The 13471-nt window shown below is 41.7% G+C and overlaps 1 protein-coding gene across 1 annotated transcript in view; it reads left to right on the top strand.

Moving 5' to 3' along the window:
• The window catches only part of LOC124723033, a 247975-nt gene that overhangs the window by 20282 nt on the left and 214222 nt on the right, over nucleotides 1–13471 (top strand). Inside the window, exons 2-3 of the mRNA XM_047248209.1 lie at nucleotides 7793–7920; nucleotides 8021–8122. Coding sequence (XP_047104165.1) covers nucleotides 7793–7920; nucleotides 8021–8122 — 230 coding nt within the window. The remainder of the gene's footprint in view (nucleotides 1–7792; nucleotides 7921–8020; nucleotides 8123–13471) is intronic.

The raw sequence follows: 13471 nt of genomic DNA on the forward strand, positions 1-13471 counted from the left end.
TATAGTGAGCGTGGTAAAAATAAGAACGGTCGCTAAAATGTCGGCTAACCATACAATACTTCCAGCTGATTCAATAAATCTATCAGTGTAATAATTGGAAGAAGAGAGCAGTGGAAGAATGTATCAAGGTATCATTCAGTGGACATAGTCTGGTTTATTGATGGATCGAAAACAGATGAAGGTGCTGGGGATGGAGTATACGGGGTAGATAAGTCTCTCTAGGGAAACTGGCCATAGCATCCCAAGCTATTAGTGTGCACAGAGGAGAATTTGCATATGTGCTTCAAGGATCATAGCATCTACATTTGTTCAGACATCTATATACATACTCTGCAAGCCACTATACGCTGCATAGCACAGGGTACCGTATATCATTACTATCATTATATTTCCTGTTCCATTCACAAATAGAGGAAGGGAAAAAATGACTGCCGTCTTATTTTTGTGGTCCTTACACTAAACATAGGTTGGTGGCAGTAGAATTGTTCTGCAGTCAGCTTCAAATGTCAGGTCTCTAAATTTTCTCAATAGTGTTCCTCAAAAAGAATGTTGCCTTCCTTCCCCTCTGAGTTCCTGAAACATCTCCATAATACTGGCATGTTGTTTGAACCTACTAGTAACAATTACAGCAGTCCACCTCTGAATTGCTTTTGATGTCTTCCTTTAATCCAATCTGGTGATGATTCCAAATACTCCAGTAGTACTCAGTAATAGGTCGCAGTAGTGTCCTATGTGCTGTCTCCTTCACAGATGAACCACACTTTCCTACGATTCTCCCAATAAACTGAAATCCACCTTTCACTTTCCCTTTCACAGTCCTCATATGCTTGTTCGATTTCATATCACTTGGCATCATTACACCCAGATATTTAAACAAAGTGACTGTGTCAAGCAGGACACTACTAATGCTGTATCTGAACATTGCAGATTTGCACATCCGTATCAACTAACTTTTCTATATTTAGAGCTAGCTGCCATTCATCACATCAACTAGAAATTTTGTCTTTCTTCTTGTATCTTCCTACAGTCACTCAACTTTGACACCTACCCCGACACCACATGTCCTCAGCAAACAACCACAGATTGCTGCCCATCATGTCTTTCATGTATACAGAAAATAATAAGTCCTGTCATACTCCTGGGGCACTCCTTATGATACCCTTGTCTTGGATGAACACTCACTGTAAAGGACAACGTATTAAGAAGACTTTGAGCCATTTCGCATATCTGGGAACATATTCCATATGCTTATATCTTCATGAAGTCTGCATTGGGGCACTGTGGCAAATGCTTCTCAGAAATTTAGAAATATGGGATCTGCATGTTGCCCTTCTTCCATAGCTTTCAGTATAGCCTGTGAGCTGAGAATATGTTCAAGAATTCTGCAGCAAGCAGATAAGTATATTGGTCTGTGATTTTGCGGGTCTGTTCTTTTACCCTTCTTATATACAGAAATCATTTGCGCTTTTTTTTCCATTCCCGTGGGACTTTCTACTGGGCAAGAGATTTGTGATAAATGCAAGCTAAGTAAGGAGCCAGTGCTGCAGAGTACTCTTTATAAAACCAAATTGGGATTCCATTTGGACCTGACTACTTATTTATTTTCAACTCTTTTAGTTGTTTCTCTATGGCAGGGATGCTTATTACTATGTCATCCATATTGAACTCTGTTCGATGGTCAAACAACAGTATGTTTATACAATTCTCCTGCATGAATAATTTCTTAAATGCAAAATTTATAACTTTTGCTTCTCTATGGCAGGGATGCTTATTACTATGTCATCCATATGGAACTCTGTTCGATGGTCAAACAACAGTATGTTTATACAATTCTCCTGCATGAATAATTTCTTAAATGCAAAATTTATAACTTTTGCTTTCGTTTCACTGTCTTCTGCTGCCACACCAGACTGGTCAATGAGTGACTAGATTGAAGCCTTAGACCTGCATAGTGATTTTATATAGAACCAGAGTTTTCTTGGGTTGTTTGCCAGATCTTTTGCTAAGGTTTGACAGTGGTAGTTGTTATATGCTTTGTGTATAGATCTTTTGACTGATGCACAAATCTCTGATATCCTTTGCCTGTTGTTATTTGTATGTTCTCTTTTGAATCATCAGTGCAACAGACTTTGCTTCTTCAGCATTTTCTGAATTCATTGTTTAAACCATGGTGGGTCTTTTCCATCCTTAACCCACTTACTAGGCACATAGTTCTCCAGACTGTGACTTACAATCTCTTTAAGCTTTGTCTGTAATTTCGGGGTTCAACCAGCTCACGGTCCCAAGAATGATTCGAATGCAAGACTTTTCCTGGAGGGCAGTAAATTCAGGAACTTTGCTACAAATACTTCAACAATTTAAGCTTTTAAAAGTTAGGTACTCATAGTGTTTTTACTGTAAATGCAGTCTGATTTCGCTAGCTGCATATCGACTGACAAGTCTTCATTAGAGTGCTCTAAGTTACACCCTAGCCTAACAAAAAAGTGCATTCCACAAGTATTCTGCTATTCTGCTACCAGAGTACCTGTTTCCTCTGTGTATTGCACCCTCCACCTATGACCTATCAAGAGGAGTCCTACAGCCAAGTCACTCTGAACTCTCTATCAGCCCCTGTAAATAAATGAATAGTAATAATAAATTGTCATATAGCACCATCAATTACTGGCTATCATGAATTCCAGTTGTTATATAATTGCTTCATACAAAGACGTGACAGCGAGTGACTTCGTTTCAGTTGCTGTCACGTCTTCATATGAAGCAATTGTATAACAATTGGAATTAATGATATCCAGTAATTTATGGTGCTATACGAGAAGTTATTTGCTTTGGATAGAAGTGCATGGGGCCTGAGGATGGCAAAATGAAATGCCGAAACTGGTTGCTTTCAGAATAAAAGAAAATACCTTAAAGTATACGGCTGCTGGTGAATTTTATTGACGCTGAAAATCACGAAAGTATCTCTTTAACACTCTCTGTCCAGAAGCCCTCTTATAAGACACACTTCTTCTCTTTTTCAGGTAATTTTAGTTTCATGGACATGGCAGCTTGTATTTTTTTAGCCTTCTGTATTGTATCTTTTTTATCTTGAGGGTGCAGTAAAATTATCATCCAAACACTTTGTCTACAATGTCAATCATAAACAGAGTTCACAAAGAGTGTAGACCCAGTTATGAACAAGTAGGTGATATTTAGGATGTAATGAGGTGCTAGGTGACTCTTTACCTCCAGCTGGTCATCTAATGTGAACCCACATGACACGCTGCTGGTGGCACTTAAAGTGGATCTTTATACTATTAGGTAGTGGTATGGAGTGAAGCTTTGTACTCCTAGGTAGTGGTGTGCTCCATGCTGTATTGACTTTTTTCTCATCTGTATTCATATTGATATCTGGTGAGGATATGAATTCAACTGTCTACTACCATATTATACACAATACCATATGTATGTAGTCTGCTGGACTGCCATCTCCCATTTGTGTTAAAGTGTTCTCCAAACACTTGATAATGCGTTAAGACCAAAGAGGGTAATTCTAAATTGTATACCATTGCATCTGGACCTGAGTCAAACTCCTTTCAAACTACTAATATTCTTCAGACAACTATGAAGCAGTTGTAGAAATTTTGAAGACAATATGATACGTAACAACTACTCACAAAGAGGTATACAAATAATAATTCCTCCAAAAATCTGTCCATGAATGAAATAGGAGAAACATCCATCTGTGTCATACTTCGCAGTAATTCACAGAATATTAATGCACATTTAGTAAGCTCACACTCAATGTTGTTTAAAAATTAATATGATAGTAAATGTAGCTGAAACATTGAGTACAAACTGAATTATCTGTTAATGTCGTGAACTGTTTCTTTGTTTCTCAACATTTCTCATCCATTTGATGCTGTTTCTCCTTGCGCATTACAAGAGCTTAATTCTAGTGCTTATTTAGCACATTATATGATCTATGCTTTCTTGAATTATGATCTGCTAGTGCACTTGAAAGTGCTTGAAGGGGCAGTTTTTCTGTGGACCACAGGTACTTCATCCATGACATAGGGAAACTTCGGTCTTTCAAATTTCATTTGTTGAGTAGGTGGGTAGCAAGGGTTGGAGGTGTTCCTGAATAGCACAATGAGAGCAGCTACCTGATTGACAGACATTTCAGCAGCTATATTCAGTCTTAAGTGAATGTACTGTAGTAGTAAAGGCAACAACTGACAGAATATAGCAGACAGAGACACACACACACACACACACACACACACACACACACACACACACACACACGTACACACGTGCGGGTGGGGGGGGAGAGAGAGAGAGAGAGAGAGAGAGAGAGATATTACTTGTATAGGATTAAGAACTGAATTGCTCTCATTTTCTTGTTGAATGAGTTAGCAGTATTACTTAACAGTGTGAACTAATGATTGGTTGATAATCCTATTTTGTCCTTAGACTAAGTAATATGTGAAGGGTCTGAATCAGAGGCTGAGACAGTTCTGCGACTGTGTGGGCTGCAGATTCCTCGACTTGCGCCATAGGGTGGTGGGGTTTCGGGTTCTGCTGGATAGGTCAGGAGTCCACTACACGCAGCAAGCAGCTACACGGGTAGCAGGGGTTGTGTGGCATGGACTGGGCGGTTTTTTAGGTTAGATAGCCTTGGGCAAGTACAGAAAGGGCAACAGCCTCAAAGGGTGCGGGGCAAAGTCAGGACATGCGGGGACCAAGCAGCAATTGGTATTGTAATTGTAAACTGTCGAAGCTGCATTGGTAAAGTACCGGAACTTCAAGCACTGATAGAAAGCACCGAAGCTGAAATCGTTATAGGTACAGAAAGCTGGCTGAAGCCAGAGATAAATTCTGCTGAAATTTTTACAAAGGTACAGACGGTGTTTAAAAAGGATAGATTGCATGCAACCGGTGGTGGCGTGTTTGTCGCTGTTAGTAGTAGTTTATCCTGTAGTGAAGTAGAAGTGGATAGTTTCAGTGAATTATTATGGGTGGAGGTTACACTCAACAACCGAGCTAGGTTAATAATTGGCTCCTTTTACCGACCTCCCGACTCAGCAGCATTAGTGGCAGAACAACTGAGAGAAAATTTGGAATACATTTCACATAAATTTTCTCAGCATGTTATAGTCTTGGGTGGAGATTTCAATTTACCAGATATAGACTGGGACACTCAGATGTTTAGGACGGGTGATAGGGACAGAGCATCGAGTGACATAATACTGAGTGCAGTATCCGAAAATTGCCTCGAGCAATTAAACAGAGAACCGACTCGTGGAGATAACATCTTGGACCTACTGATAACAAACAGACCCGAACTTTTCGACTCTGTAAGTGCTGAACAGGGAATCAGTGATCATAAGGCTGTTGCAGCATCCCTGAATATGGAAGTTCATAGGAATATAAAAAAAGGGAGGAAGGTTTATCTGTTTAGCAAGAGTAATAGAAGGCAGATTTCAGACTACGTAACAGATCAAAACGAAAATTTCTGTTCTGACACTGACAATGTTGAGTGTTTATGGAAAAAGTTCAAGGCAATCGTAAAATGCGTTTTAGACAGGTATGTGCCGAGCAAAACTGTGAGGGACGGGAAAAACCCACAGTAGTTCAACAACAAAGTTAGGAAACTACTGTGAAAGCAAAGAGAGCTTCACTCCAAGTTTAAACGCAGCCAAAACCTCTCAGACAAACAGAAGCTAAACGATGTCAAAGTTAGCGTAAGGAGGGCTATGCGTGAAGCGTTCATTGAATTCGAAAGTAAAATTCTATGTACCGACTTGACAGAAAACACTAGGAAGTTCTGGTCTTACGTTAAATCAGTAAGTGGCTCGAAACAGCATATCCAGACACTACGGGATGATGATGGCATTGAAACAGAGGATGACACGCGTAAAGCTGAAATACTAAACACCTTTTTCCAAAGCTGTTTCACAGAGGAAGACCGCACTGCAGTTCCTTCTCTAAATCCTCGCACAAACGAAAAAATGGCTGACATCGAAATAAGTGTCCAAGGAATAGAAAAGCAACTGGAATCACTCAACAGAGGAAAGTCCATTGGACCTGACGGGATACCAATTCGATTCTACGCAGAGTACGCAAAAGAACCTGCCCCCTACTAACAGTCGTGTACCGCAAGTCTCTAGAGGAACGGAAGGTTCCAAATGATTGGAAAAGAGCACAGATAGTCCCAGTCTTCAAGAAGGGTCGTCGAGCAGATGCGCAAAACTATAGACCTATATCTCTGACGTTGATCTGTTGTAGAATTTTAGAACATGTTTTTTGCTCACGTATCATGTCGTTTTTGGAAACCCTGAATCTACTCTGTAGGAATCAACATGGATTCCGGAAACAGCGATTGTGTGAGACCCAACTCGCTTTATTTGCTCATGAGACCCAGAAAATATTAGATACAGGCTCCTAGGTAGATGCTATTTTCCTTGACTTCCGGAAGGCGTTCGGTACAGTTCCGCACTGTCGCCTGGTAAACAAAGTAAGAGCCTACGGAATATGAGACCAGCTGTGTGGCTGGATTGAAGAGTTTTTAGCAAACAGAACACAGCATGTTGTTATCAATGAAGAGACGTCTGCAGACGTTAAAGTAACCTCTGGCGTGCCACAGGCTAGTGTTATGGGACCATTGCTTTTCACAATATATATAAATGACCTAGTAGATAGTGTCGGAAGTTCCATGCGGCTTTTCGCGGACGATGCTGTAGTATACAGAGAAGTTGCAGCATTAGAAAATTGTAGCGAAATGCAGGAAGATCTGCAGCGGATAGGCACTTGGTGCAGGGAGTGGCAACTGACCCTTAACATAGACAAATGTAATGTATTGCGAATACATAGAAAGAAGGATCCGTTATTGTATGATTATATGATAGCGGAACATACACTGGTAGCGGTTACTCCTGTAAAATATTTGGGAGTATGCGCGCGGAACGATTTGAAGTGGAATGATCATATAAAATTAATTGTTGGTAAGGCGGGTTCCAGGTTGAGATTCATTGGGAGAGTCCATAGAAAATTTAGTCCATCAACAAAGGAGGTGGCTTACAAAACACTCGTTCGACCTATACTTGAGTATTGCTCATCAGTGTGGGATCCGTACCAGGTCAGGTTGACAGAGGAGATAGAGAAGATCCAAAGAAGAGCGGCGCGTTTTGTCACAGGGTTATTTGGTAAGCGTGATAGCGTTACGGAGCTGTTTAGCAAACTCAAGTGGCAGACTCTGCAAGAGAGGCGCTCTGCATCGCGGTTTAGCTTGCTGTCCAGCTTTCGAGAGGGTGCGTTTCTGGATGAGGTATCGAATATATTGCTTCTCGCTACTTATACCTCCCGAGGAGATCACGAATGTAAAATTAGAGAGATTCGAGCACGCACGGAGGCTTTCAGACAGTCGTTCTTCCCGCGAACCATACGCAACTGGAACAGAAAAGGGAGGTAATGACAGTGGCACGTAAAGTGCCCTCCGCCACACACCGTTGGGTGGCTTGCAGAGTATAGAAAGTAGATGTAGATGTAGATTATTGGAGATTATATTGAGTAGTGAGTGACACAGCTGGTTGTCCACCATTCTAATATTGCTGCTTCCATAAATAATTTTTGATGTTTGATAATAATTTGTGTTGATTTGACCATTCCTGGTGATTTCTCGTATCAAGTAGTGAGATGTGTTGTGTTTGTACTACAATCACTTAAAACGCTTAGTATAACATTTTTTTACGTTGCATTAGCTCTCTGAAATTTGAATCTGTGACCTATTAACTTATTTCCCTTTGTTTTGTAGAGAAATTAGAAGCCAAACGTGGAAGAGATTCATTGACTTGCATCTTCTGTCACTCGGATGTGGAAGAAGATTGTCAGTATGGGAAGCTGTACTGCAGAGGAAAAATCACTGTGCATTACTTTTGCTTAGTAAGTGTTGGAAAATGAATTGTTATTAATAAAGCTTGTTCAGTGCTGTTGTGGAATATTAATTTTTATAAGCATGATCAACTGCTAAATTAATTTACAGCTTCTGGCTACCAAGTTGGATCAAAAGGGAAATGATCGAGAAGGAATTCTTGGTTTTCTGCTTAAAGACATTGAAAAACAGATCAACGCAGCAAGAAATGTGGTAAGTTGGTCGATTATTGTGGCTGCTTTGAAGAGCATTGCAATATATACTTTCTTCTTCTTCACCCCCCCCCCCCCCCCCCCACCCCCCCGGCAACAAGATAATGTGAGTTTACTGCATAACTGATTTCATATGTTGAGGTATTCACTTCCTTGACTGGTGATTGCTTAAATAGTTGTGCTAGTGACATCTTTGGTGTTGTTAGTGCAATTGCTTTTCCTGTAGTGGAACTTTTGATGACTTGGCTGATATTTTGCTGGTGGAAAAAGTTACTTGGAAAGTGGTTGTGGTTTGGTTAAAGTTCCCATGAAGTAACAAGTCAGGCAAACCAAGAGCTGGAATAGAATAATAGAAAGAATAATTTATTGAATAATAATTTTCACTGACTAAACTAAACTGCAATAAAATACCACATAGAGCTGGAATAGAATAATAGAATGAATACTTTTTTGAAGAATAATTTTCACTGACTAAACTAAACTGCAATAAAGTACCATCGTATGTAGTTTTATTCCTTTTATGTTAAGGATATATTTCTGCTCCTGTAGAGGATAAGAGCCATCAGTGAAGTTACACGTTCAGAACTGGGAATTAATGGAAAACTCATAACTGTCTTTTTGTGATTAGGTATAAGTACAACACGGCCAGTACACTGAATGCAACTTTATTCCACGGAAGCATTAACAACTTGAACATGGTATTAAAGTAACATTCAGCAGGAATGTATTTCATATACAAACGTCTGTAGCAATACACACAGAGAACAGAGTCTGATCGTGGCTTGTCTAGCCTTAAAATAGACTGGGGCCCATGGCAGGCTGTAATTGTTATTCTCTCTCTCTCTCTCTCTCTCTCTCTCTCTCTCTCTCTCTCTCTCTCTCTCTCTCTCTGGAAGATCACGGGTTTTTGACATGACCATGCTGTCCTTTTTGTCTGTTGGGCCCTGGCTAAGGTGGCATGTGGCATTGGGAGCATACGGTCTCACATTCTGTGTCAACCTCGGCCATTGGCATGTGGTGCTGATGATACTGGTATTAGTGGTTGCTCAGGAATGGGTGACGAAATCCCTCACAACGGTGTTGGAAGCAACAGAGGAACTGCTGGCGTGGCTGCCGAAGATAGGTGCCCTCGCCGATATGGGAGTGGAGAACCGGCAGAAACAGGTGATGTGATGCCTGATGTGGATGGGCTCAGAGACGATGCTGCGACATCAGGGGCATCCAGTCTCAATGTGAAGGCAAAACTGATCATGGTGCCACGAGCAGGGGTTGTCCTCTTTGCAGATGTCGCAGAGATGCTGCCTCAGCTTCAGATGATGACAGGTGGAATCCATTTGGGGTGACATCTAAAACCGCGTGCCCAGACGGCCACACTCAGCTGGAAGAGGCGCAGCAGCTGCATGGGTTGATGTCTAAGTATAGGATGCAAAAGGTGTAGCAGTGTCGTCAGCTGGCACCCGTGGAGTAGTTCCGCTGGGCTCATCTCACCAAATGGCATGAAACGGTGTGAGGATGGAAAACTATCTAAGGCAACGTCGGATGAAGATATGACAACATACTTTTTCATCTGAGTTTTGATCTTTCACACTAGGCATTCTGCCTCATTGTTAAGATTATGGATGGAATGGTGGGGCGAGGATGTGACGGGTGCCATGGGAGTTGCAAAACGCTGCAAACTCTTGCAATGAGAATTGTGAACTGTTATTGGACACCAAAATTGTGGGCAAGCCTTCAAATAAAAAAAAATTGGATAAGGCTATGACAGTGGCAGTTGTAGATGTGGAAATACAATGAACAACATACAGAAAATGAAGATGTGTGTCAATGACCAACAGCCAATAATCATGAGAAAGGGGCCAGCCAAATCCACATTTATATCCTTCCGTGCATGCGACGGCATTGGCCAAGGAGATGATGATGAAGACAACCAGGGAGAACAGCTTTACGTGTCGCACACTGTGAACAGGAGGCAAGCAGCTGGGTAACATCACCATCCAAGCGAGGCCAAAACGCGTGTCGATAGGCCAATGCTTGTTTGCGTGATACACCCCTAACGTCTGCATGTAAGAAACGGAGAACTTACGAATGAAGCACTGAGGGGATCACTACCTGAGGGGCCCCGTGATTTGTGTCTAAAGGCAGAACACCATCCATAACAGAGAATCGATGTTGAAAGATGTAATAATTATGGAGGGGGGGGGGGGGGGGGGAGGGTTCGGACGCACGAGGACAAGGAGGTGAATCAGGCCAACCATATTGTACGAATGTTAAGACCTTCCGCAAAACAGGATACAAAGCTACTGACTTTGTGAATCATGGAAAACCCTCAACTGTCTTTTTTGAGGTGACATCAATGTGGAAACAAAGCAATTCCTCTTGATCAAATCCTGGGTCCGGAACGGCTTGCAGGCGGGACAAAGCATCAGCATTTGCGTGTTGATTCATAGGGCGGAAATAAATCTTTTAGGCCAAAGCTTCCTTCTCTATCTGAGAGTACCTAGTTTGAGCAACAGTCAGCATTTTTGTGGCATGAGCAATAAGTGTAAATTCAGACAGTTTGTAGCTCAGGTCTCATTTCTTTTGAACAGCCAACTACATAGTTCATTGAGGTGTCAGTGTCCATCAGTTACATGTCAGGAGGGTAATAAATTGCTTACATAGGTTTTTGCCAGCTTTTACTGTTTACTCTTCAGTTTTTCTTGTTAGGATGCCTGCTGTGTGCGGATGCAGGGGGAGCTGGCCGCAGTTCGCAAACAGTTGAAAGTGGTTTTGGCTGCGATTATTCGCCTTCAGGCTACCACCACAGGTTGTAGTGGTGACAAGAGATTCTGGAGTGTCGCATGGGACACCTCAGGTATCACTTGTTTCGCCCCAGGGCTCTACTGCCGGAGACATCTTCTAGTGTACCTGACGTGGTGGACCCGCAGGATGCGTGGCAGTGGTAATGCGTTCGCGTCACTAGAGATGGATGGCCAATGTGGAGGCCAGCCGTAGGCCTTGCCTATTCACCTAGTGAATGAACAGGTGGCTGTTCTTTCAGCAGGGTCCAAGCAGGAACTTGTGGGCAGGGGTTTGCCAGTTATTGGGAGCTCCAGTGTTAGGCACGATATGGAGCCCCTTAGGAAGATAGTGTTCAGTGTTCAGTCTCCTGTATATAAGAAGGGTAAAAGAACAGATCCGCAAAATTACAGATCAATATCCATAACATTGGTTTGCTACATATTCTGGAGCATAGTCTGAGTTAATAAATTTCCTAGAGACTGAAAAGCTCATGCCCACAAATTAACATGGCTGTAGAAAGCATCACTTATGCAAAGCCCAGCTTGCTCTGTTCTCACATGATATGATGTGAACTATGGATGGAGGGCAACAGGCAGATTCTGTTTTTTTTAGATTTACAAAAAGTATTCGACACGGTACCCCACTGCAAACTGTTAATGAAGGTACATACATGCATAAGGAATGGGCTCCCAGATATGTGACTGGCCCAAACACTTCTTAAGTAATAGAACCCAGTATGTTGCCCTCGATGGTGAGTATTCATTGGAGACAGGTGTAACATTAGGAGTGCCCCAGGGAAGTGTGATAGGACTGTTGCTATTTTCTGTATACATAAATGATCTGGCAGACAGGTTGGGCAGCAGTCTGCGGTTGTTCGCCAGTGATGCTGTGGTGTACAGGAAGGTGGTGAAGATAAGTTACTCAAGGTTGATACAAGATGACCTACACAAAATTTGTAGTTGGTGTGTGGTGTGATGAATATAAGCTGGATCTTAATGTAGTAAAGTGTAAGATAATGTGGATGAGTAGGAAAAACAAACCCTTAATGTTCGGCTACAGAATTAGTAGTGTCCTGCTTGACACAGTCATGTCGTTTAAATACCTGGGCATAACACTGCAAAGCGATATGAAATGGAACAAATGTATGAGGATTTTGGTAGGGAAGGTGAATGGTTTATTGGAACAATTTTAGGAAAATGTTGTTCATCTTTAAAGGAGACTGCATATAGGACACTATGTGACCTATTCTTGAGTACTGCTTGAGTGTTTGGGATCTACACCAGGTCAGATTGAAAGAAGACATTGAAGCAGTTCAGAGGCAAGCTGATAGATTTTTTAGTAGGTTCAATCTGCATGTAAGTGTTACGGATGTGCTTCGGGAGCCCCTGGTGGGTAGAAGACATTCATTTCTAAGAACACTGCTGAGAAAGTTTAGAGAACCAGCACCTCACAATGCGGAGCTAAACGGATGATAACATCTCTCACTACCTGATCAGCATAGAGGTCTGTATCGTATCTGACACAAAATGACGATTGTGACTTAACCCGTGGGGCTCAGCCGCCCATGTCAATAGGATTAATGTGATTACTTCCTGCAATGGTAGAACTTAAGGGACTGATGACCCTGTAGTTTGGTCCCTTTATATCCCAAACCAACCAACCAAAACTTAACCCATGATGCAATTAGATAGGTGCGCTTACTGTAGTATTTTTGAAGTAATTCACATTTTAGGTCAAACATTGAAGGAGATGGATCCTGCCAAGGGGCGAGCTGACATAGGACTTGATATATACCAGGTGATATCTGTGTAAGGAACAAGGCATGGCATACAGTAGCATCAATAATCCCAAAAAAGTATTGTAGCATACGTTTCTTGTATGTGTCCCATTCCTGAATGGGATCATAGTATGTAGAAAAAGTAGGCGGACAAACCATGGGAGCCGTGGAGGGCAAAACAGCAGGTGACATCAACTGAGCAGCCTGCCGACTTAGACAAAACAAAAGCCAATGATTGAAGTACCTGAGTTTGATTTTCCAGTGCTGTGATTGTTGATACCACGGCATGGTGAATGATTCATGCAGTTTGACCAACTGATGTAAAATGTCCTCCATAATGCCATCAGCCTTTGTGAGAACAAACGGAGGACAAACCAGAGTAGAAATTTGCACGGAGACAATGAGTTGTAGTTACGTATAAGTACAACACAACCGGTAGACTCAACACAAATTTATTCCATGGAAGCAGTAACAACTTGAACACATTATTTAAGTAACGTTCAGCAGGAACCAATTTTGTACATAAAGAGCTGCAATTGGAGTGCTTTTTCAGCAGTGTTAGTAAACTTGTTTACTATAACTTTTGAATGTCATGGTGTCTAGTAATCTGCGCAGCCACGTCATCATCGTAATCATTGTCATTATCATTGTCGTAATCGTTGTCATTGTCGTCGTCGTCATCATCATCATCATCTTCTTCTTCTTCTTCTTCTTCTTCTTCTTAAGGCTACAACCATATTTCTCACCTCTGTGGAGTGTTTCAGATTGGTGTACTGTTTGAAGTTAAGTCCA

This window comes from Schistocerca piceifrons, chromosome X (assembly GCF_021461385.2).
Source record: "Schistocerca piceifrons isolate TAMUIC-IGC-003096 chromosome X, iqSchPice1.1, whole genome shotgun sequence".
NCBI classification, from domain to species: Eukaryota; Metazoa; Arthropoda; class Insecta; order Orthoptera; family Acrididae; genus Schistocerca; species Schistocerca piceifrons.